The 26210-nt window shown below is 39.9% G+C and overlaps 3 protein-coding genes across 13 annotated transcripts in view; 1 reads left to right on the forward strand and 2 right to left on the reverse strand.

Moving 5' to 3' along the window:
* Positions 1 to 13145, reverse strand: part of frmd3 (FERM domain containing 3) — a 51459-nt gene extending 38314 nt beyond the window's left edge. For all 5 annotated transcript variants that reach the window (XM_041999129.1, XM_041999126.1, XM_041999128.1 and 2 more), the window contains exon 1: positions 12768 to 13145. In XM_041999129.1, the coding sequence (XP_041855063.1) occupies positions 12768 to 12872 (105 nt within the window). In that variant the 5' untranslated portion in view covers positions 12873 to 13145. The remainder of the gene's footprint in view (positions 1 to 12767) is intronic.
* Positions 13146 to 13623: 478 nt separating this feature from the next.
* LOC121648780 (probable gluconokinase) lies at positions 13624 to 19776 on the forward strand. Of its 7 annotated transcripts, XM_041999153.1 has the most exons (7): positions 13648 to 13726; positions 14111 to 14216; positions 14861 to 14939; positions 15125 to 15155; positions 15259 to 15345; positions 17991 to 18034; positions 18882 to 19776. In XM_041999153.1, exons 3-7 carry the CDS (start codon positions 14902 to 14904, stop codon positions 19258 to 19260), a joined length of 579 nt encoding a protein of 192 aa, XP_041855087.1. In that variant the 5' UTR covers positions 13648 to 13726; positions 14111 to 14216; positions 14861 to 14901; the 3' UTR covers positions 19261 to 19776. The 7 variants fall into 7 exon arrangements, with proteins under 7 accessions (XP_041855083.1, XP_041855087.1, XP_041855082.1 ...); XM_041999151.1 differs by lacking the exon at positions 13648 to 13726 and having other exon boundaries at positions 13733 to 14216; positions 14866 to 14939; XM_041999152.1 differs by lacking the exons at positions 13648 to 13726; positions 14111 to 14216 and adding an exon at positions 14000 to 14088.
* Positions 19777 to 20941: 1165 nt separating this feature from the next.
* LOC121648782 (ubiquilin-1-like) lies at positions 20942 to 26177 on the reverse strand. Its single transcript, XM_041999155.1, has 11 exons — positions 25978 to 26177; positions 25579 to 25721; positions 25061 to 25185; positions 24766 to 24962; positions 24315 to 24487; positions 24023 to 24183; positions 23673 to 23794; positions 23134 to 23217; positions 22778 to 22893; positions 22498 to 22660; positions 20942 to 21839 (listed from the first exon to the last, which is right to left on the reverse strand). The coding sequence occupies exons 1-11, from the start codon at positions 26107 to 26109 to the stop codon at positions 21696 to 21698; spliced, it is 1560 nt and encodes a 519-aa protein (XP_041855089.1). The 5' UTR covers positions 26110 to 26177; the 3' UTR covers positions 20942 to 21695.
* Between the last annotated feature and the right edge of the window lie 33 nt (positions 26178 to 26210).

Here is a 26210-nt window from a genome sequence, read left to right on the forward strand (position 1 = left end):
GGAGCTACTCTACAACTGTATTGCTAGTTTTACTTCAGTAGTGGTAAATGATACACCAGCTAGCTCAACAGCAAATTCCAACAAGAAAACCATTCTGCGGTGCTGGCTTTTAATAATTGTCATGGATCATCACGGAGACGAATGGTTAATTGATGTCCAAGCATAAGACTCACACTAACCTTCACTTCCTTTTTTCTATCTTTAGTTTTGCATTCCTTGTTCTTCACCTGAACTACTTCAATAAATGTTATTACATGTAGAGTTGGGAAAAGACCTGGCCCTCAGATTGACAGTGTTCTAATAGAGGACCTGGCCCTCTGTAGGGTGAGAAGGAGATCTTATATGCACAGGCTTTATATAAATTATATAGTTTATGGGTATGTAAGACAGTGAAGTTGCTGTCTAGCACAGGTGAGTGACATTTTTGGATCACACAAAGACTCATGCATTGGGACCCTGTGTGCCCCATCCTAGTTAAAGGCAGCTTGTTATTTAATCATTATGCATGCCACCTCAATTATGAGTGGTCCTTATCGACTGTTACACAATTTATTCCATGACACAGCATATCTAATTGGCTGAGCTGACACGTTGTGAGGAAGCATTAAATTCCTGCGATCCCCCCTGTCGAAGCCAACTTTCACTCTTATCTGAATACTCTGGGAGGAAGTGAACCACATGGGACAGAAAAACAGAGGTGTGGGGATTTAAAGACAATAATATGCCCTCTTTACTGCCACACAAGCCATTTCAAAGCCCAATAACTGAAAAAGACAAATGCAACACTGATTCATTGCTGTCCTCTCTGTGTTGTCACAGCAGCTCTGTAGGGAAATGGAGATTTAAGCTGTAAGTGGACCAATATGCCACTTTATTGCCTTTTAGGTATTAAAATATGTAAGCAGGCTTTTGTGTATGTGTGGCAACAATCTCATCCCATTATCATTAAAATTGTCTGTATTTCTAAAGCCACCAAAATTTCAAGGGTCTAAGCCAGTAAATGGATCGATCCAGAGCGTCGATGAGGACACAGCAGACAGATCAATGTGCTGGCTGTTGAGTGGAGAGCAGTGCAGAGGGCCAGAACTGAAGAAAACAACAATTAAATAACAACTATTTTTATTCACTAGCTTTCTGAAATTATGCTTCAACATTTCAGTGATGTTAACTCATAGCCTTGGTGTGCTGGAGATGGTGATTTCTTAAAACAGGTTTTAAAAGTATGCTACTGTTGCCTGTTCTCAATAAATATCATCTTCTGGGGAAAGACTGACTTCTTGGAAGGAAGAGTGTGGCATTAGATCAAAGTCAGGGAGCTCAATTATAGACTACATATTAAAACTAGAGTGTTCTCTAGACTGACGTCACAACCATCATCTCTATTATCTACGAGAAGGCCGGTATAACACCATGTAGCTCTAAAAATTTGCTGTATTTGTTTGTCTTTATGAAAACTAGAAGGTTTGCCAAATTTCCAACTGAAACCTGCACAGCTCCGATGTAGTGTTGACCTCATGAGCTGGATTCCCGAATGAGTGATGTCTTCAATCAATGGCCTGCAATCATCATGACTTTTGTCTAAAGATACTATTTTGTTTCATAGAAAGGGTTTCTATTCTCATCCTTAGTTCACAGCTGACTGTGAGACTCAGACATTTCTGTAATTTAGCATCAGAATGCCAAAGTTATCTGTAAAATATGGTCATTTTTACTTAGATTAAGAACACAGATGAGTGACTCAGACAGGACATTTCACATTTTTGTGTCCTATCAAAGAACCATATTTGGTCAGTTTATATAAAATAGAACATGCCTCCACATGCTACTCCAACAAATCATACAACCACATGGAGTTCTCCCCACTATACATCAAATATCAGGCTTACATCCCAGATACTTAATTGAGATTGGCTTTCGACTTAAAGAACTTTTAGACGCTATTACACAGTCCGATGGGAACAAATGAGCGTCTGAATCTTTCTGTCTTACTTCTTGTTAGGAGGAGTCTGAGGCTGTATTTGCTGCCTAACTGCCACAGCTCATCACGGAGAGGATGAGAAGGATTTTTAAGGATGACCCAGATTTTTTTCTTTATCTTCCTCTCAGTCACTGTCTCCAAACTGTCCAGATGCAGATCAACCACTGAACCAGCCTTCCTGGCTAGTTTGTTGAGTTTGTTGACATGTCCAGCCTGGATGCCATCACCCCAGCACACCACTGCAAAAAAGAGGTCACTGGGTACTGTAGACTGGTAAAATGTCTAGCAGTTTAATACACACACGTTGATCTGAATCTCCTCGGGAAAACCACTCACTTTTCACTATGGTTTAAATTCTAAAAGTATTTATACTTGAAATATAGTATAGCTTATAAATACAGTATATATATATGAAGTGAGACGGGTGCTGAAGACTGTAAACCCCAGGAAAGCTGCCGGCCCAGACGGTATTCCTGGGAAGGTACTTAGAGCATGCGCCGACCAGCTGTCGGGCATCTTCACCAAAATCTTCAACCATTCTCTGTCACAAGCCATCATTCCCTCCTGCCTGAAATCAGCCACCATCATCCCAGTCCCAAAAAAGCAGACAATCAACAGCCTCAATGATTACAGGCCTATAGCCCTCACGCCTGTAATCATGAAATGCTTTGAGAGACTGGTTGCAAAACATATCAAGGACCAACTACCTCCCACACTTGACCCTCACCAGTTTGCATACCGTGCAAACAGATCAACAGAGGACGCCATCACCACAGTTCTCCACACAGCTCTGAGCCACCTAGAGCACGGGGGGAACTATGTGAGGATGCTATTCATAGACTATAGCTCAGCCTTCAATACAATCATCCCGGACATTCTGGCTGGAAAACTCTCCCATCTCGGGCTCTCCTCACACATCTGCAGATGGATCAGAGACTTCCTCACAGACCGCCCACAATCTGTCAAACTTGGCCCCCATCTATCTCCCACCATAACCCTCAGCACTGGATCCCCACAAGGTTGTGTACTGAGCCCTCTCTTGTACTCACTGTACACACACAACTGCACACCAGCTCATCTCTCCAACTCCATCATCAAATTTGCTGACGATACCACCGTGGTCGGGCTCATCTCAGGAGGAGATGAGTCAGCCTACAGAGATGAGGTGGTGAAACTGGAAGCATGGTGTCTGGTAAACAACAATACGAAACATCACACACATGTGAAATAGACTGCAACAAGTATCACACCACTGTGAAACTCGAACCGCGTTGTGCAATATAAGTACTCTAAGTGCAATACATTCAATTGTAAATATATGTATATATCTGCTTTTTAGTACTTACCATATTTATATTTACTTAAAGTATTTTATTTCTATTTATTTCCTCCCTTGCCTTCATTTTTAACATTTTTGAATATTCTTTTTATTTGATGCAAACACCATAAAGAGTAGCACCCCCTAATCTCATTGTATGCTCTGGTTTACAATGACAATAAAGGCTTTCTGATTCTCTTCTCTGATTCTGATATTTGCACATATTTGCAACAGACTGGATTTACTTACCAGATACAGGAGGCTTGGCTTACTCATTTTGGTGAAACTGTGATTGCTGTGTGGGAATGATGAAATGATGAAGACTTTGTGCATGTTGTTTTAAAACCTTTTCTACGTACTCCATTTCAAAAGTTTTAAAGAGTCACAATTTCTGACATTTAAAAACAATAACATAAGATTTTCATTCAATTTGCTATTACTCCATATCTTATTCTCTGTCATTAACACCCCCCTCCAGTGGCTCTGTAAATCGGTATCGTCAGCAACTTTTCTAAATTATTGAGCAATTTTCAGTGTTTTTTTTTTTTTTTTAAAGAATAATTATTACATTACAAGTGACAACTGCTGATTTTCTTTGATGATATTTATCATCAGTTTTTCTACTATCATAGATTTAAAAAAGGCTTATGCTCTGTGAGGTAACGTTTATATGGCAACTTCTCAAATGATCTGACTTCTATTGAGCTTCACCTTATAATCCTGATATTATTATAATTTATCTGCTAATCCTCCACATACCTGTCAGTGGCAACACGGTGACTGTGACCTTGTCCCAGAGTGGAGGAAGTGAAACCTTATCACTACCTGCCATGCTCCAGAGATGTTCTTATACACACACTAGATGAACACAAAGGCATGTATGAATGAACACACTTCACGTGCACCTGCACAGATTGAGTTTCATGGCTGGGCAAATGGCTTAATTCACTTTGAGGTAGAGCTATAAATGATGGTATATGGAACAGGAGCAGTTTCTGTAATAATGGATCATCATCACTCTTACTCTCTGTGTAACTTGACACTAACTCATAGGATGACAGGAGATTAAAAAAAAAGTGAGATGATAACAACATGACTGCAGATGCAGCGCTGCTGTGAGCGGATGCATGATATAGCTTTTGCATGCATCTGCTTCTTTCAGTAAAGAATGATTCATGCACCACAGAGCACATTCACATAACGAAGATGTTGACAATAAACACACACAACATTCAGATTCACAGATGTTGTAACTTACTGATGTATTCTTTTTGTTAATCAGTCCATTATAATTGCAGAATTATGTAAATTCAGATGTGTATCAGCTACTTATGAAGATGTAGATGGAGAAGGCTAATGTTTGTTTCAAATCTCTTTTTGTAAATTTAGATAAGTCATTAGAAAAGTTTAATGTTTCTGGGTTATTCTTGTTTCATTAAATAATAAATATAAGCATCGTTATGGAGTTTGTTGGCTTTTTGTATGTTTTAACTATTTTTCTTATTGTTTTGTCAAGTAGAATTAATATTGAAGGCATCGTTATTAAAACAATTAAAGTAAAATTTATGTAAATTTGTCAAACTGTTTTGAACAATAGACTGCAAAGGAAAATGCCTTCTGGATTTTGAGTTATTGGAGGTTTATTGTTTCTTGATATACCACAATGTGGTGATCCAGTTGCTTCTCATGAAAAGGCAAGTCATTGAAATGAATGTAAGAGTAGTTACAGAGTATTGTTGCATAAGCTCAGAAAGAACTTGTATTCTGCATCAAGTACATGCTACTCTCATCTTTTCACTTTAATAAATTGGCTGCAAAAGAAGTTCAGATTCGAAAAAACACCCATCTTTGCAATACAACACTAAAACTATGTATGGGCTTCCTTCTTTATGTAACTTTAAAACGTATGTTTATACCAAAACTGTAGTTAAGATGAATGAGAGAGGAGTTACTGCATCAGGGTAGCTAATCTAGGATCTACCCTGCTTATATTGTTTCTTGGCAACTAGAGGCAATTTCTCCCAATGGGCCTCCTTTTCCTCCTCTCTTTTCGTTTCTGCTCCTTAGGTGTCAGCCACTTGTTTGTGCATCATCACATTTTGAAGCCTGGCCTCTGAGTATTCCAGAAACTCCCAATCTATTGAGATTTTCACACACAACCATCTCTAGGATTTACAGAGAATGGTCCAAAAGAGAGAAAATATCCAGTGAGCAGCAGTTGTCAGAGGTCAGAGGAGAATGGGTAGATTTAGGTTTAAAATGACAGAAAGTCAACAGTAAGTCAAATGTCCATGGGTTACAACCAAGGCATGCAAAAGACCATCTCTGATGCACTGCACATCAAGCCTTGAAGCAGATGGACTAAAGCAGCAAAATACTACACCAGGTTCTTATCTGTCAGGTAAGAACAGGAAACTGAAGTTACAATTCACACAGACTCATCAAAAGTGGACGTTAGAAGATCTTAAACTGGTTTCTTGACTGACAGCGAGTTTACCGTACTCCAAAGTCCTCCACAGTCACCAGATCTCAATCTAGTGGAGCATCTTTGAGATGTGATAGAACCGGAGATTCTCATCATGGATGTGCAGCAACTGTGTGATGCTACAGTATCAAGTCAATATGGATGAAAATCTCTGGGTAATGTTTTTAACACCTTATTGAATCTATGGGGTGAAAGCAGTTCTGAAACAAAAGGGGGTCCAACCCAGTACTAGCAGGATGTACAAGGAGCAGGTGAGTGCATTTAAGCAGTAAAGATCAAACAGCTCTGTGAATGGCCTCAGCGAGATATTTCCACCCTCCTAGTCCTTCCTAAACTACCCATTTCTTTTTCTTTCCTCTTATTAAGGTCTCCATAATTTACTTTGTGTTTTTTTTTGCTGGAGAGGAGGGTCCGTCGGATAGTCGAACCTTGGATTGGGGAGGAGCAGTATGGTTTTCGTCCCAGTCGTGGAACAGTGGACCAGCTCTACACCCTCTTCGGGGTCTTTGAGGGGGCATGGGAGTTTGCCCAACCAATCTACATGTGCTTTGTGGACTTGGAGAAGGCATTCAGCTGTGTCCCCCCAGGGACTCTTGTGGGGGGTACTCCGGAGTATGGAGTGCCGGACGCACTTGTACGAGCTGTCTGGTCCCTGTACGACCATGTCAGAGCTTTGTCCGCATTGCCGGCAGTAAATCAGAATTGTTTCCAGTGCGGGTTGGACTCCGCCAAGGCTGCCCTTTGTCACCGATTCTGTTCATAACTTTTATGGACAGAATTTCTAGGCACAGCCAAGGTGTTGAGAGGATCCGGTTCGGTAACCTCAGGATTGGGTCTCTGCTCTTTGCAGATGATGTGGTTCTGTTGGCTTCGTCGGGCCGTGATCTTCAGCTCTCACTGGAGCGATTTGCAGCCGAGTGTGAAGCGGCTGGGATGAGAATCAGCACCTCCAAGTCCGAGACCATGGTCCTCAGCCGGAAAAGGGTGGAGTGCTCTCTCCGGGTATGCAATAGGGTCCTGCCCCAAGTGGAGGAGTTCACGTATCTCGGGGTCTCGTTCATGAGTGAGGGAAGGATGGAGCGGTAGATCGACAGGCGGATCGGTGTGGCATCTGCAGTGATGCGGACTCTGCATTGGTCTGTCGTGGTGAAGAGGGAGCTGAGCCAAAAGGCAGAGCTCTCGATTTACCGGTCGATCTGCAGGTAGTGACCGAAAGAACAAGATCGCAAATACAAGCAGCCGAAATGAGTTTTCTCCGCAGGGTGGCTGGGCTCTCCCTTAGAGATAGGGTGAGAAGCTCGGTGATCCGGGAGGGGCTCAGAGTAGAGCCGCTGCTCCTCCACATCGAGAGGAGCCAGATGAGGTGGCTCGGGCATCTGGTTAGGATGCATCCTGGAAGCCTCCCTGGTGAGGTGTTCTGGGCACGTCACACCGGAAAGAGGCCCCGGGGAAGACCCAGGACACGCTGGACGGACTACAACTCTCAGCTGGCCTGGGAACATCTCAGGATCCCTCCCGATGAGCTGGTGAATGTGGGAGAGGGAAGTCTAGGTCTCCCTGCTTAGGCAGCTGCCCCGCGACCTGACTCCGGATAAGTGGAGGAAAAAGGATGGATGGATGGATGGTTTTCTTTTTTACCAACAGCCTGCTTGTGTTTAATATCCCTACTTTCCTTGTTTGTTTTTTGCTCTGTTCCCCACACATTTAAGGAAAATCTGCTGGCTCTGCCACTCTCATTTCAAATTTCTTTCATGATTTAATCTGCTTAATCTTTTTTCCACAGCCACTCATCTCATTTCCTCTCTGATTCCCTTCTGCACCCTGTTGATTTTCACCATCATTCTCACAGCTCAAGTATTATGACCAACCATAATAGCCTATATTGTCCATCAACCATCTAACTCACTTTTCTCCTTTTCTGTTGATGTGTCTTTCCCTCCCTTTTATCTTGCTGTATCATCTCTCACGGCTTCCTCTCAGTTTCGAGTACATGTCAGAAAAAGGATTATTTCTCTTTAGTCATCTTCGGCAGAGCATCAAAGAGGCGCCAGCAAGCGGGATAAGAATAGAAAACTGGTGCTATTTATAACTAGCTTCAAAGAATGCCGACTAGCTGAAACAACAGCACAGCTTTGCTCACACACGCCAGACACAAAAATTATTTTATAGACCACCACCTTAGTCTCTCTCTCTCACACACACGCGCACAGCTCTTTTAGACCAAACTGCAGGCAGACATAGTGAAAAGTACTGCAGTCATCAGCATATTAGTTTGTAATATATTGATAAGATGACTCACTCCATGATAAAAAAAAAAGTCTACAGACTTCATTAGATGCTTCCTAAAGTTGAAATTATTACCATACTGAGCAAATATTTCATGCAAAATATGGTTAGTTAATGTCTGTAATTGCAGAACTTTGGTTCAGTGGCTGCTTTTACATATTTAATGTACAAACACACATACAAATGAGCCTCACACACACACTGTAGGCATCGCTGACAGCTGACTGATGTTGGCTTCATGAAGAACAGTGATCTCCTTTAATTATACATGGTGTGTCACAGAGAGGGGGATGGAGCGAGGGAAGAGAAAGATATAGATAAGTGATGTATAAATAGAAACTGGGAAAAGGTGTTCAGAGGAGTAATTGTGAGTCTGAAATTGAGAGGAGGATAAGTGGGGTGAAAAGAGAAAAGAGATGTTGAAGAAGATGACAGAGAGAGGAGAGAGAAGGACAGATGGGAGGATGAGAAGAGAAAGAGGGAGTGATGACGGGGAGAACAGCTGAAAGCAGAGGAGGTCAAAGCATATTGATCTTGACGTGTGTTTCCTGCAGCGGGTCTGACTTAACATTAGCACCGAACATGGGCGCAGCAGGCTGGACATGTTTAGTCCTGCAGGGGTATAAACATAAAACACACACTGTGTGCACACAGGAGCACACCTTCTGTTCTACCTGCATTTTACCCCGATGTCAAGTTATTCTTAGTCTCAGATTTTAAAAAACAACAAAAACTAAACATAAACAACAAAAAAGAGGTAAAAAATAATCACGTTCTGCTGAAGGCCTCATGACCCAGAATCAAAATCATTTCAAAGATAAAATCTCCATCTAAATTTGACATACTGAGCAAAAACAGCTCTGTCTTATTATCATACTCAAATGGTTCCAGCTGTGATCAGATTAAAAAAAGAAACTTTCCTCCTTCCTTCCTCCTGAAATTGCTTAGTAAGTCTATTACCACAAACAAGAAAATTTATTTTAACCACTTTTCCTTTTTATCTTTTTATCCTCTCTGCAGAAACCAAAAATTAAACTAATAATCTAATGTAGACACTGTTTTTTTATACTAAAAAAAGAAACATTTAAGACTCTTCTATAAAATACCTGCTTAAGAAAATGATGCACTTGAACTCAAATACAAGGGAAATTTTAATGATTATTATTATTTTTTAAAGTAGGTAACCAGCAGTGGCTTCTAAAGCTAAAACTGACCCTCAACAAAAAAATAACTCCGTCAGGATATTTGGCATCAGTCTCTGAGGTTTTTTAGATGCTGTTGGATTTTTAGCTGCACTGCCTGTTTCAAACACATTTTCACATCTGGGCTTTGACTTGGCTTTTCAGAAACTCTTCATTGCTTGTTTTTTAACCATTTCTGGGAAGATTTGCTTGTGTAATTACTAACATTATTTTATTATTTTTTTAAAGATCTATTTCTAGGTTTCAATTTGTGCTTAAAATCTCTATTTCTACTAAATTTGTCTTGGTCTATATGATCATGGGTAAACTGATGGTTTGCTCTGATCTCCCTTTTATAGAGCCAAGTTTTCCTGTTACACCTTCCATGGAGATCACCAATGTGCGATCTCTTTTATTATCAATTGAGCACTTTGACACTTGCACTAGCAAGAATAATCAGCATTCTGTGACATAAATGTGAAGTCTTCTGAGACTTACTGAGATAGCTCTTGGGATCTAAAAATGATGACACTTCATCCTTTCTGGAGCATCCAAATGTAATTTAAGAAAATAACGTGGATAAATGCAGGGGTTTCCTGACTTCATTTTTCTTTCCAATTAAATGAAATCTTAGTTTTATATGTCATTTATTTAAATGACATATATACTAGCAGGCTCTGACTCAAGAGTCCAGTGTTTGTTCAGATGTGTTAATAGGCTGTACCTGTTTAGCAGTGAGTATGATGATGTATGAGTATTTTAGATTTTTATTTGGATTTACGTGTTTGGATTTTCTAAATTGATCAGAACTTTTTGTGTGAAGTTTGAATCTATAAACTGGGAAATCTAAAATGACCATGAGTGTGATTGTGAGCAAGCATGTTTGTTTTTCTCTGTGATTTTCTGAGGGTGTGCCCCGCCTATCATCCTATGACAACTGGAGAAGGCTGCAGCTCCCTGTGACCCTAAACAGGAGGAAAAGGTAACGGGGAATGATGCACTGTAACGTAATTTGTTCTGCACTTCTCTTGCATTTGATTTCTAACTGAAAGTAATCAAATATTACAGGTAATACTTTAGAAAATAATAGATTAATGTCAGCTGGTATCGATGATGGACCAATAAGATGTATTTAGTCTCAGGAGCAACCTGATCATATCAAAGCAGACCTACTTGCACCGCTTTAAAATATTGCACTTAAAAAGCTGTCGGATTCTGTTAAATTGACTTTATCTCATTTGAACTTTAATTTTTCTTCTCAAAATATCAAATTCTAAGTGTATTTCTAAGTTAATTGTTTTTCCGTACAGCATTTTATTCCCAAATACATCTCCTATTATTCTAGAATTTGCAGTGACCATTCAGTCTTATAGAATCTCATGTTTTAGGCTAAATTACACATTTTGGTGTTATCTCTAATCCACAATATTCACAGATTTGGTACTGTTTGATCATTTTCTAAAGTCTTGGGGATTATCCACGCAGTGCCACACACTGTGCCAAGGCACCTGTGTTTAATTCAGCTGAGAACTGGTGCCTCAGAGAAAAGTTAACAGAAATCAGGGCACCTCATACTTACACGAAGCAAACTACCTACACTATGATATGTACTCAGACAGAGTTTGAGCTCAAATTAAAGATATAATTCTCAGGATTTTAAGTGTTTCACATTCCAACGCTGCCATTGGCATCTTATCCTGACCTACATATTCAGTAATACGGAAGGTAGAAAACAAGACAGACAGAAGGTGGACCTGCAGGTAGAAAAAAAGTGAGCAGACTGAGTATAAGTTGGAATTCTGTGTGCAGTGGAAAGAGGAATGAGCTGTTGTTGAGCACTAGAAGTGTAGCATGAGGAGCACAGGATGTCATGAAATATGTAGGAAGAAGCGGCTTGGCACCGGAACACAAAGCCATTAAAGAAAGGCCAGGAAAATGCAGTCAGCTAGAAATATAAATGTCCATTTCCCTATCGTTCAAGGTAATGCAGGCACATGGCTAAAAGCACCAAGATGCATTTCTGCAAGTCCTTGTGAAAAGCTACACTTTAATGCTGTCTGACGTGCATACACAATTTACTGCACTTTTAAATATGCAAGCATTCAAGTTTGCACTGAACATAAGGAAACACACACCTGCATTTCTCTGTGGGCTGAACTTCTCTCTCTGGGCACATAACAGTGTTTTGTAAATCATTGATTGGGTACAGGCAGAGTACCAGTGAGACAGTTAGTCTGACATACAGCAAGTATTCTCAGTCTTTTAGGGTCAAGCAAAAGGTCTGAGACAATGGTGAACTTTACCTGCAGGTGTGTTTGCTGTCTGCAACTCTTTTCAACTCACTGGTTTATCAACGCTTGCTGCTGCTTCGGAGGGATGATAAAATGCTGTCATTGTTTCAAATGTGTGCTCCACAATTAAAAGGTTTATGTTGGCAGATTAGAAACTGAGTAGCCACACATGATCTTTGTGTTTATGCTAAATATTTAGAATTTACTTGTTTCAAGCATCTCAAAAAGATCTAACATTAGATCTGAAATGAGAATTAATCTCTCGCTCCTTGTTTTCCAGTCAGCTGGACTGCAGCTTTAGGGTGGCAATTAGTGCATCTGCCATCCATTCAAGTGAATGCCTAAATTAAAATCTAAGGCTTCATTTCTGGTACTAAACATTCGTCTACAGTTTTATGATGCCAGCAACAAACCAGGCTTAATGATCAGAGAAGCAGAGGTCTCTGTGGGTGTGCCATTAGCCACACCTACATCATTCTTCTTGAACTGGGCTTTAAAGAGCTTGAAATAGACAAACTAACATATTATTCATTCAAATCTTGTCTGCCAATGTATAATCTATGACGATTGAGCACAACGTAGTGAGTTAACATAAAAATTATACTTCCAATTCAGTTCAAGAAATTCCAAAATCTAGACTGCATTTCAACAGTGCAGGCCCACATAGTCACTTTTTAGAGTGATTTAAAAGTAGCTGGTTGAACATGTATCAATACATCTATTGCCAGACAACTACAGTGAAGCCACACAAAAAGCGCAGACACTTACTGCCCCACCGGCTTCAAATGAGTGATTGTAATCAATAATCTGAACAGTAGTATCTAACCCTGTTATTATCACTATCATCACCACCACGCCCATGGGGGTCCAATATCTTTTCTGTTATAGTGAATCAAAGTTCATCTTAAACTTCTCTCCATATGAGTCACATTTAAATCACCTAGTAGAAATCCTTGGCTATATATCTCAGAATGCATGGTGCAAAGCAGAGGCTTCTACAGTAAATGACGGTAGCATAGAAACTGGAAGAACAATACATCCAAATGGTCTCAATCCGCAGGCAAGATGATCAGAATAATAATAAACAACACAGGGTTGTGACAGCATTAAATTGAAAGCAGTTTTAATTCATGCTCAGTGCCTAAATTAAACGTAATACAATTAAAAGGATTTATCCATGTAAGCAGTAGGCTGATCACAGAGCGCCGTACATCAGTTTATTTTCTACCTGAATGCTGCAGGAGATCTCGGAGTCGTCCAGTAACCGGATCGTGCAGAGGATCTCCTGATCCAAGGAACGGATGCTGGGGCTGCGAAACCGGAGCATTTTCATCCTTGTGTCGGTTCGGTTTCAGCTCCTCATGTCAGCGGCTCCAAACACAGACCAGTCGCAGACGTAAAAACAGCGAAGACTCACGCACACGTGCGCATTGCATGTGCCCTTCGGGTTCTGTCACCCCTTGAGACGCCCTTGTAAATGAATGAGTAAATGGAGCGGTGGATGGATGGATAAGAGAATAGATGGATGCGTCGGGGCGGGAGGGAGGAAGAGGGCTTGCATCCGTCCGCTGCCTGCCCACTGATGGATCTGCTGAACGGAGGATGTTTTTTACCTTCTCTCTCACACCGTGTGACTCAACCCCAATTAACGTCTCCTCATCACATTTCGGCAACCTTACTTTGCTTGTGTTAGTGCTATTTGGGGATGCTGGTGGATGAGAATCACTTCCCCTCTGGAACGGCTTTCCTTTGACAATAAGTTCACTTTTTACAGTTTTGGTTAGAAAATTTACACTCACACATTCTCAGTGCTATGTTCGTACAACTTTATTTTATTTTTTTAATTTTTCAATAATCATTTCCTAACGAAAAAATAAGGGAAAATGTATTTTTCTTATAGCATTTAGAGGCCCGTTATACATATTTTTCACAAAGTGGTAAAGAAGACTGTTCTGCTCAAGACTTATTTAAACTAAGATGATCTAATTTTCATCTGTAATGACGTCAAAGATCATTTAGACGCAGCCAGAGACTGTTCTGATAATGCACGCCATGCTGTCCCTTTAATTGTCAACGTAGGCAATGTGCGTCATCACGTAGCGGAGCAATTTACGGCCATGGTCCAAAACACGGAATCAGCGTGATGTGTTGAATTTATCGCCTTTCAGGAACACTGCTGGCCGGCCTGTAAGGTTTATACATATTATAATGAGAAAAACACGCTTATTGTTTTAAATGAATGTATAGTACAGTACACATAGAAAGTACAGGCGTGTACATGTGTACATACGACGTTCACGAACAGTTCAAAGCAAACATCAATAGAAAAGACGTTGTACACTCTCTACTTTAGGTTGTTCAGAGGGATTGTTGCTGTGACAAGCAATGATTTTTTTGTAAATGTTTTACCGAGCCAACGGGACTCTGATGGCAATAACAGTTGGGGTCAAGGGTCCTCTCTGTTCATGGTGGCTTTCCTGATCCCAGACCGGTTACGGTGCAGAGAGGGGAGTTTGAGGGGATTGTGCTGGCGTGGGTTAACTGAACGGGTGAGTTTTGTGGTGTTTTCAGATGAGAGAGAGAGTTGTACCAGGTTACAAAACTGAAAATGAGAATGGATTCGATGAGTGAGCAGTAAACCAGAGATAACGGGAAATCCAACCTGTTAACTGTCCTGGTAGGTTACAGCCAGTAACATCCATACAATGCACATTCAACACCACTGTAAAAATTTAAAATAGGCTTTTAAAGGGGATTTTATGCCCTTTAAAATGGACGTCAGAATAGCATAAAAAAAAGAAGCAATACTACATTATTACACCATTTATTTAAGACAAGAATTGGTTTTACTTTTTAAGTCTTTTTATGTTTCTTGTAAATAATTTACCTGATGATAATAATAATAATAATAATAATAAGAAGAAGAAGCAGATTAATTCTGGGAAACAATTAGTGCTTTAAGCCATGCAATTTGCTTTAAATGTAACTTCACTGAAATTCTTTTACAATTGTATAAGAATATAGCTTTTTATAAAACAAAAACAAAGAATGTTTACTTGCATTTATATATATATATATATATATATATATATATATATATATTATGCTCTAACATTTTTAAACCAAAGTATAAACCTGTCGGACTGAGATGGTTCCCTGACTGAATGTTTGTGGTGCGTTCCTTGATCATATATGGACTTTTGGAACATTTTTAATACACGTTCTCTTGTTATGGAGTATTTTTATTTTGTGGTATTAGTAATGAATACTTTATTAACTGATGGCTACATCAGATTTGATTTTCTTTTTAATCAATTTCAGCACAGGTTCAGCCCTGAAGTGTATGAATATCCACAGACAGGATGATCTACATCATAATGGGAGTATCGGGTTCTGGAAAGTATGCATACTTGAGTGCATCCACCATAATTAAGTTTTTAGTTTTTGTGAAACAGATATATTCAGTTACCTATAATTTACTCAGAAAGAAATTACTACCAATTGCTAACAATTTTTCGTGTACTTTGGTTTAGTTATTTTAACCTGTCAGCTCTGTTTGCTTGTCTTGCCTTTTCTGAAATTCAGAAGCAGTTTGGGGATGTTCTTGTCTGAAAAGGTAAATAAATCCAACCAGAACCCTTCCTACACACAGACACACTATCATCTCTGTCCATGCCATTGCACTTGATACTCAACTGTCTATGTGTGTTACTTGTTAGCTGGGTTGGCCCTTCCATGAGGGAGATAACTACCATCCATGGGAGAACATCCAGAAGATGGCTCATGGTGAACCACTCACAGACAAGGTCAGTGTATCTATGTTTGTGGAGATGTTTCATTATATTTTTTCAAGTCCAAAAAAAACACCATCTAACAATACTTGAGGTCTCTTTAGCCATGTGTTGATTTCACATGTGAAAATGGAGGTTTGAGCCTGAAGACTTGGTTTTAGGTGAAGGCTGGAATTAAAGTTAGAAGTTAGGGGATAGCAAATGTGATTTGTCAGTGATGGGTCCACCAAAAGATAGGAATACTTAGATGTGTGTGTGTGCTTCCCTAGAGTTGTCTTGTCAGCTCCAGGTGCATGTCAGTCATTCATGGAGATCACCGTTTCTCCTCTGTCAGGAGTACCGTAAATTATTCTCTCAGACTTGCAGCTACACAAAAGTCAACAAGTAGCTGGAGGAAGCTTCACTAGAGCAGACGATGTCAGCAGTAAGTCTGGAAACTAAGCTTTTGATCTCAGCCCACAGGTTTCCTGTATGGTTGAGTCATTTATTTTCTGTTTGTTCAATATTTATCTTTTTCTTGTCCTTGCTGACTTTTTAAATAAAGAGAGACTTCTAAACAATTGCATGGCTACCTGCCAAAGTTGAGTGTACAAGCCTAGAGGCAGAGAGATGCACCTGCCAGCATTTGGCAGCAGATTGCTGGTAGCTGACAATAAACCTCCCACTCAGATATCTACTCTTCATGATAAGCAGAATAATCTGCTCTGTCCAACACTTTGGCATATTTTAGAAACAGTCAACAGTTGGCACTTTGAGAAGTATAAATACAGGATTACTGTCACGCTGTGGCAAAAAAATCCACAGTATTAGAGTTGGCAGAGTGAAGCTGGCATCACCAAAGAGGACGTGAGAGTACTTAGATTTTTTTCCAGTACTGTGTAAACTAAAATAGGTCTGATTCTGTTTCTGATCAAGGTAATTAAGACTGGGATTTACCTCTGTTTTTCTCATGATTAGTTTCTTCTCAGTAAAAAATAACAAATATTGCTCTTTTTAAATGTTTTTATTTAGTTTAAGCATTTATTGGGAAGTACAGACTGGAAAAACACTGAAACATTAAAGGAACAGAGAGAGAAAAGAAATGACTTGCAGTAAAGGTCAGCAGGGGATGCAGACCAGAGAGGATGTGTTCCCTTAAACCCTGCGGCCATCGGGGCACATCCTGAACATTTCTTAAAAAGGTTAAGAACTTTGTCTTTACACAACAATAAATCCAAATTAAAAAGTGTAACACACAAGTTGGACAGGTGTAGTATTTCAAGGAGGAGTCTAAGCCAGTGATTCCCAACCCTGGTCCTCAAGGCACACTATCCTGCAGGTCTTAGATGTCTCCCTGCTGCAACCCACCTGATTCACATTAAATGGATCTCTGACAAGTTCTGTATAAGTCTGCTAATGAACCATGGATTTGAATCAGGTGTGCCATAGCAGGGAGACATCTAAGACCTGCAGGAAAGTGTACCTTGCGGACCAGGGTTGGGAATCACTCGTCTTAGCAACTACTGCTGGAAATGTAGCCTGATTTTGCATTTACTTTGTGCTTTGGCTGCTACCTTGACCAGGTCTCGCTTGAAAAAGAGATTTTGAATCTCAATTGGACCTCCTGGTTAAATAAAGGTTTAATAATCTCAGTCTGTATTTTTTATTTTTCAACCTAAATTTAACATGCACAAGTACAAGGAAATGATTTACAGTGTGTTTACTGACCAGTTTAATTCAATTTAGAAAAATTGAAGAAAACTACTTCTGTGGCTGTATTTATCATGGTGATGATTCCTTAAGTGGTGTCTCAAAAGTTGAACACCTCAAGCATCTAAGCCAGGAGTATACAAGTTGGGTCCTCGGGAGGTGTCCTGCAAGTTTTACATGTTTCCCTGTTGCAGCACACCTGATTCAAATGAATGAGTCACTGAGCAGAGCTTGATACGCTGTTGAATCCATTTGAATCAGGTAGGTTAGAGGAGTGAAATATCTCAAACATGTAGGACTGTGGCTCTCGAGGACCAAACTTGCCATCCCTGATCTAAGCAATGGTTTCCAGAGATTTCCCCAGACTGAATCTTTTTCAGAGTTATACACTGATGTTTAAAGTCTAAACTTCTTTAAAATGTTGCACTGAGAAATATGTTTACCTGAAGATTTTCTAACCAATTTTGACACAATGTGGTGAATTTCTGGGAAAGACTAACCCTTTGGTGGATGCTGTTTTTATACCCAATTCTGGTACCTTTACCAATCATATATAAATCTGCTAACTGTCGAATATTCCAGAACAATAAACTATATAAACTTTGTCTAATTTTTATTGCCTTCCCTTTTTTCCAACATTGTTTAGGTGTATAGTCTTGTGTGTTGCTTTGCAGATACAATTAAGTTGGTTAGCAAAGAGAATTAGAGTTTTTTTTTTTTTTTTTACTATTATATGATAAATTTAACTTCAAACAAATTAAGAAATAACAGATTTAAGTTGATATTGCTTTCTAGAAAAATTCCCAATTTCTGTAGAAAGTACAAACATATACTCTTAAGCCATATTCTAATAGTGATATTTGTTTGCAGGTGCAAATATCCTGAGCAGCAAATATGAATTTAATGCTCAACGTGTTGAAGGAACATGGTGGACGTCACACATAAAGTTATTCTGTTCTTTGCCTTTTCAGGACCGATTGCCTTGGCTTCTTAAACTGCATGAAGTCATCGAGAGGTGAGGATCAAGTAACATGAAACACAGATGCTGTCATGTTTCCATCACTTCAGCAGACATCAAACACTCTGATTAATTAAAAGACTTAATCTAACCATCATCTTGAACCTGCCTCTACCCTTCAACTCTACAGAGGTAAGGTACGCCTTTTCTTTTGGGGATCAGGAGTTAGGGACCATTTTTTCATCCAGATAGTCTCCATTGCCCCGGTTGAAGGAATAGAGAACCGCTACTCTTTGATCCCCAAATAAAATGGGGTACCTTATCTTTCTAAATGAAGGGGTAGGCCACTGGAAGGAACTGGGTCCAAATCTTAATACTAATTTAGGTCCCAGACAGTTTTCTGTGCTGTCTACTTAAATACTACATGTACAAAAGACACCCTCAGGAAAACTATGTTTTTAGTGAAAAGCAGAGCATTGAGAGAAGAAAATGCAGGTGTAAAATTCTTAAAAAGGATTATATATATCAAAAAGGGTTTTGAAAATTGAAATGAAAACCAGGGAGGGAGGAAAAGGAGTTTGGGTGAGACAGATTAAGTGAGTGAGCGAGCGAAGAAGAGATGTGAAAAAGAGTGCCATCTCTTTCTTAAAACATCAGTGGCAACATCAAACACTGCTTTTCCTTAACTCCATACATACACTCATTTTATTTTTATTATCTGCTCATCCTTGTCTTACTCGTTTTCTTATCACCTCCTCCATCGTTTTAGCTGTTTGAGACTAAAGTTAACAAAGATTTAATTTCTTCCTCATTCTTTTTTATTTTCTCTACATTCACACAACATATGTGGGTGCAGTTTAGCAGTTCTTTATTCCTGAACTGTGTGTATGTTTTCCCGTCACAGAGAAAGAAGTTCAGGCTCTGATGCATTCATGGCATGCTCTGCTCTGAAGCGCCAGTACAGACAGATCCTCCTCTACGGCTCCACAGCTCTCACTACTTCTTCTTCTGGCTCACTCCAAGATATCTTGCCTCCGACTCTTCCTGACGTCTTTTTCCTTTACTTGTATGGGGACTACGATTTTATTTACCAAAGGATGGTTGCCCGCAAGGGACATTACATGAGAGCAGATCTGTTGCGTTCCCAGTTTGATGTTTTAGAGCCTCCATTGGACGAGGAGAACGCGTTGTCACTGGACATCAGGAGGGGCATCACTGACATGGCTGGGGAGGTTCAGAAGCACATTATCAGCCAGAGGCCATCTTCAGCAGTGGAGTCTTAACACCAGTGAAGCAGCAGACTGAGACAGAGGCCGTCATCGCCTGGTTTTTAAGGGTTTTATCTAAGATAGTTGGTAGTTGTCCAAACTGCCTTGGCTTTTGGTAATCCCCTGGTTTTTGCTGCAGTGCCTCAAAGACATTGACATGTGCTTCAGAGTGAAGTGTGTTGAAAAGTGCTGTACATACAGCAAATGATGGTCATAAAATTCTTAAGTCCCCACAGGATGAATTCAAATGGCCTTTTTTTCTGTACTCAAATTGGCACAAAACTTATGCTGTTTTAAAAAATGCAGTAAATACTTGCACGCTAAGGACATTCCTGTCAGACTGTGCTCTGATTAGTTATACCTATCGGCTCTGAACTCTGTTACTTATAGGGCAGAACGTTATTTATCAGGTTCCTGTAGGCATCAGACTGAAGACGTGACTGGGAAGTTTTTTTTATTTTTTCTTCCTTAACTGTTGCCTTTGATCAAACTGCAATGGAAATGTTTGTAATAAATATCAAGCAACTGCAATTTATGTGTTTATGAAATCTGTCAAACCATCTGTCATGCAGTGACATCAAACCAACTTAACTGTGGTTTTCCCCACTCAAGTCAAATGATTAGAAGTTTAAATAGAAGTCCCTACCAGGATGCACATTTCATTCTTCTCACTACCATACAGGCAAGACCAGGTCAAAGCTTTGTGAACTCTGTTTCCTCAACTGTTGGCCTCTCCAAAAGACACACTTTGTCTTTTTAGAACACTCACACACCTTCACTAACATGCTGGAGAGCTGTTTTCATGGTGTGACTCATCTTCAAACCTCAACCCGAATATTTTTGGAGCTTCTAATCCAGAAAACCCCCACAGCTACTCCTATATCTCACACATCCAGCTGCACACACACACACATACACACACACACTGCTGAAAATGAAAACTCCTTCAGCCTGGCAGCAACAGACGGATGCACACAGGTTGTCAAGCAGATGATATGCTCACCTTCTCCGTCAGGACCCAGAATCATGAATGCAGGACAGACTAATCTGACACATAGAATATACTTTAGTTAAAGAATACTCAGTGTATTCAATAAGAACATGCTGAATGTGTTAGTTAATCATGTGTTCAATGCCCAGTTTCAAAGTAAAGATTAATTTGCAGATACTGATATTTTACACTAAATACACATTTATTAGTATGGGAATAACTTGTAGAGTTCTCATACTCAAAATGTATTTTCTGCTAACAATAATGGCTAATGTTCCTGAAGAAGTGATGCTTAATTGCCCCCTAGTGTTGGTTTTAACCTAGTACACAGCTATACAGTAAAGCTTAAATCCCTTCTTACTAAGGAGTTGAACACAACAGCGAAGATAACATGTTGGACAGTTACATGGAAAAGTCAAGCATGCAGCAACGTCGTTTTACATGGTGGTGGATAATTTCCTATGACGTCATTTACTGTACTAAATAACTGATATGTAAATCATAAAAAAATTAAAGGATCACCAGCCATTGGGAGTCAAAACATTGATTTGCAGCATTTGTAAAACTTTTATGTTAACCCTGCTGCATGTAATGTAATTAACACTGAAACATGTTTAAATAGCCCCCCCCCCCCCCAAAAAAAAACACCAATAAAGACAACATTTAACAGTTTTGATTGTTTATTTTTCTTATTTATTTATTTATTTTTACATTAAAACACACACTTTTACATATAAGCTAGGCATCCTGTCCATTTCAAATATTTGTTTTGCCTTCTTTACAGCCTGTAGTGGTTGAGACAGGTGCACCAAACATACTGTGGTACTTGTTCAATCTGCTGTCTGAGAAGGAGCTTGTGAACCCCGTGTTTGCTTCCAGGACATCTCTGGGTGTTAAACTCCATCTGGTGGCAACGTAAAAAGAGGCCTGAGCTTCATAGTTTGGTAGCAGGAAAGGAATAATGTATGTTTTGCTTTTGAATATCTGTGCAATTGCTACAAGGCTACAGTATAGAGTGGATTTAAATGCCCCTGCAGACTTGACAGTGAAGTTTAATCTGCTTTTTTTCTCTTTCCTCTCAACACAACTGTTGTATCATTCATTAAAAGCTATTGCTACTGAACATCCCAGTGATCTGACAGACTTGGGTTATTATTTACCCAGCAGCAGTCTACATGTACAATGGATAATGACATCTTTCAGTTGTTAATCTGTTTCTGAGTTTTGTTCTAGATGTCTACATCTCCAATGAATCATAGTTTAATATGAGAAGTTAATTACTGAATATGAGTTGAAAGAGCAGTAATATTAACATGTGTTGCAAATCCCTTTGTTTTGTAAACCCCTTTATAATCACTGATGATGATTTATCACTGCAATGTATGAGTGCAGGTGCTCAGATACAGATGTTAGCACATGTTTAGCTACTCATGGACAGATAATTGTGTTTGTGTGTGTCTCAGAGACTCAGCAGATGTTGTATAGCAGTGGAGAGGTCTCCTCCTGTGCTGATGAGAGCCTCAAGGTTTGCCCGACGGTCGCTGAAGCCCATTGAGTTCAGCTGCTCTAGCTCCTCCTTGAACTCGTCCTCCTCATGACGGACCTGAAGCAACGTGACATAAGAGTTATTTGAAGTCCTGTTTTTGCAAGAAAATAATCATTTGTAAAGAAAAGTAAAAAATAAATAAAATGGGACACATGAGTTATACATCAGATGTTGTTCTTTGCTCTCTGAAGACAAAAACAAAAATTAAATAAAATAAACAGATGGACATATTTAAAATAAATGTGTACAGTTCCACTTTGTTCCTCTTGGATCCAAATAAAGTTCTAAAGGATGAGGTAATCAGGAGCACTGCCTCCTACTGTAGTAATACTGTAGTTAAAAGTAATGAAGTGGCCTTAATCTTCAGTAATTTAACAGCAGAATTCGGAGAGAGGAACAATTTACTTCACTGGTTTCTGTGAAGTGAGAGATATAAAATCTCCAGGTTCTCTTGTTCGACATTAAAGAATATAATCACCTGTATTAAAAGCTATTAGGATTGTTACACTTAATGATTTTATGTTTATTCTTAAAGACATAAGCTAATTATCTGTCTCTAGAGAAATTTTTTATGAAATTAAATTAAATTACACTAAAAATAAAAGACCAAAACTGATCTTTGAGAATACTTGACAACTGAAAAAAAATTTTTAAATTCAGCTGAGTTCAAATTAACTAACTACTACCTATAAATGCAAGTAATACCCTGAGGTACCTCACTGTTGGTGTTAGCCAATGCCTGTAGCATCTGGTGTACAAACTGCTGTTGCTGCTCTGTCACTGTGGCAGCCTGAAGCCTGGTTCCTGGCTGGTTGTTTGGGGTAGATTCACAATGAAGATCAGAGGCTTCACTGGAACCACTGGTTCCAAGTCCAGTTCTGCAAGGACAGATGCATCAAAATAAATTCATTCTATCTTTGTACATATTTTCTTTTATACAATAACTTAAACCAGAATGCACTAAAAAGAAAAGTGTAATGCCTGCTTGTTCTTACGCAGGTGTGAGGGAGACAGTCTCTGCAGCCAGAGTCTGCAGGCCCTGTTGGATCTGTAGAAGAGCCTTCATTGCTCTGGGGTTCAACATGGCAGACAGCAGCTCTGGACTCTGCATCTAAACATTATTGACAAATCATAAAATTATAAAAAAATAAACCAAAACAAAACAGCTTGGAGGTTGCATCTGTAACAGCTGCATCATCTGTTTGTAAAAGTTTGATTAAGAGCAAAGTAATGCCATGAGATTAGTCCGGCAGCTTTTCATGCATGGGGGAAAAAAATTACAGGTAAACACTGCAATTAAGTTAGGAAAAAAAATGAGGACAAAAGATGACAATGATGATTTTAGACAAACCTGTTGCAAAAACAGAGGGATCTGCTGTCTCATTTGCTGCTGTAGCTGAGGATTTCCTGAGAACAGGGGATGACTCAGTAACATCTGAAACATTATAGAAAATAACTTGTGGCAGTTACATATGTGAAAAAATAAAATCTGCCACATTTAAAATCCTGGTATTTGGTGACATCTAGTGGTACAATGTCAGATTCCAATCAGGTGAAGATGGTTCCTGTTTAAAAAGGTGGAAGACAACCATAAATACACAAGAGGTCCTCTCTAGAGTGAGTACTTGATTTGTGCATTTTGGGCTTCTCTTCAAACAAGGCTCACCAGCATGGCAGATCCAAGAAGACCCTCTGTCTGTCTGTGAAGTTCATATGGACCCTTACAGTTACACTACCATTCAAAAGTTTGGACACATTTGCTTCCCATTAGATTTAATGGGAACATGTGTCCAAACTTTTGTACTGTATCACTTCAAGTGATTATACAACAGTTAAAACCTAATTTCAATTAAGTGTTTTATTTCTGAAGGGAAATTCTGAAAGAGCCACCTGTTCAGCCAAGTCCGGGTTTCGGCTGAGGCAGTTCAGAAGACTGCTGACATACGGTCCACTCAGCAGACTCTCCATCAGACCTGGACTAGCTGTGATCTCCTCCAGCAGTGATTGCATTCCTGGAGCAAGAGGAAGCAGACCCCAGACAAATGAAGACAAAGCTGCACGATAATACTCTAAAAAAATATTAAAGCTTCTTTCTTAGAGTTAAATGGTAGGTTCAGAAGGACATACAGTAAATAATCATCTTTACCGTGAATCAGCTGCATTTCGTTTATTACAGATCCATTGAGCTGTGACATAGGCATTAGCAAGCTGTATGGTTGTGCCGATGTGAATTATCTTGCCTGCAGTAATAGTGCTCTGAGATCCAAGGTCAGCTCTGGGAGTGGCAGTCAGTTCTCTGAGAGGATCTGCGGAGTCACTGGAGAGGGACGGCATTAGATTGCTTTGTGCCTCTAGTGTCAGTGGATTTCCAGAAGAAGTGGACACTACTGGAGTTTTGTTTCTCTAAAATACACAGTAGATATACACAGCTCAAACAACAGGTTAAACACACAGGATTTACATGACCCAGCATATAAAACAAACAAACAAAAAAAAAAAAAAAACAAATAAGGAAAATGTTCCCTTCCAAGCTGTTCCTGTTTAAGACTACGTTGCTGTGTTTTTGCCTGTTTTTCCTGGAGGATGCCGGAAGAAGCTGAGGTGATTTTGGGGTTTCCCTGCTCTGATGGCAAATTGTCTAATGCTCTGTCTTCATTTTGCATCAGTTCCTCTATCATGTCGGGGTTCCTGAAAAGCTCCAGTACCTGGAAGGTGAAGTGAGAATAGTAAGCCATTATATGCAGACCACTTGGTGGGAAAAATTTGGTAGCGACTACATTCTACACACAACAAAATATTTTTCTGCCATATAAACCAATAATTACATTATCTTTTGTATGTTTAATATACTGAAGTGGCACAATGGCAGATTTCTGTGCATAATATATTGCTGGCACCTGAAATTTACCACTAACTGCTGTATCTTAAACACACACTCATACACAGGGTTTATAACATCTGTGTTGTTCAGCTTATCTTCTACCTCAGGGTTTGTTTGCAGGGGCTGCTGAATTTGGGGATTAGACAGAATGAGCTGTCTTGTTAGTTCAGGGCCGGAGTTAGAGAGGTTGCTCTGCACAAACGGGCTGCCCAGAACATGGCGCATCTCCATCTGTAGCTGGACTGCAGAGAAGAAACCTGGCCCATTGTTTTCCAAGTCAATACTTTCTACTCCCTCTACTGAAATGAGATGGGTTTACAAGAAAACAAGCATGTTAATGCTCTGCAGGTCTGAGTGATAGAAGGTTGGAGGTAAAAATCTGTTCTGCTGTTCTTACCCAGGCAGCGTGGTGAAGTTGGTGTTGGTGTTAAAGTGGGATCAGGGTCAGGAACAGCTGTATGTTCTGATTTGAACGTTTCTGAAGATGAATTATTGGAGGCCTGAGAACATAAAGGCTGGGGCCTGAGAGAGATGGAATAGATTTTAAGCCAAAGTTTCGCATCTGTTGTATAAGCCATGTATGCATGTAAACATCTAACAAAGTTTAACATGCACAGAACATCTGGCAAATCAGCATCTCTTCCTTCAAATTAATCTTAAAAGAGCTTATAGGGATAATGGTACAGTGTTCTGATGTTCTAACTTTGGGAGGGAGGGATGGACAGATCACCATTTACCAATTAACTTCAGCAAATCTAAGTTGTGACACCCACTATACATAAGAAAAAAAGCATTATACCAATTTAAGTTCACGGATTTGTCAGATTTTGCAACAAACACCAGAAGTTCATAACAGCAAGTCAGCAAAGGGGAGTCTGCCCACACTTCCATCCTTCCATGTGTGTATTTATGTACCTTCGGATCACGCAGAGGCTGACTGACCCATTCTGTTCTTTAAGGTGACTCAATAGTTCTGCCTCTCTGAGGACCCTGCCGAAGTGGATCAGCACCAGCTGTTCTGCTGGGGCTCTCAGTCGCTCCGACAGGGCCCATTTCAGCTGTGTACACACACACACACACACACACACACACACACACACACACACACACACACACACACACACACACACACACACACACACACGCACAATAGACAACATTTTGCCAACCAAAAACACGGTAGCGCAGAGAGGAGGTTGTTTGGGAATTTTAATCTTAAGAGTTACAGTGTGGAGGTCTGTTATCTGTGCAGACAGGATACACATCAAATAAAGTATTTCTAAGCTGGAAGCAGCTTGGTCCACATGTCCTGACCTGTCTGACGGTGCAGTCTCCTCTCACAGTGAAGTCTCTGCTCTCCGCTGAGCTTCTGACTGCAACGTGGATGGTTTTGGACCTGTGACGGTTATCAGCTGTTTTTGGTTCCTCTTTCACAGAGTCCGACATCTTCAGTCCTGTCTGGAGTGACGAGGATGAACGGAGCGTATACTCCTGGGGCGGGCGGAGGCGCGCGTGTCCGGATGACTCGGCAGAATGTTGTATAAATG

The sequence above is a fragment of the Melanotaenia boesemani genome, chromosome 11 (assembly GCF_017639745.1).
Source record: "Melanotaenia boesemani isolate fMelBoe1 chromosome 11, fMelBoe1.pri, whole genome shotgun sequence".
In the NCBI taxonomy this organism is placed as follows: domain Eukaryota; kingdom Metazoa; phylum Chordata; class Actinopteri; order Atheriniformes; family Melanotaeniidae; genus Melanotaenia; species Melanotaenia boesemani.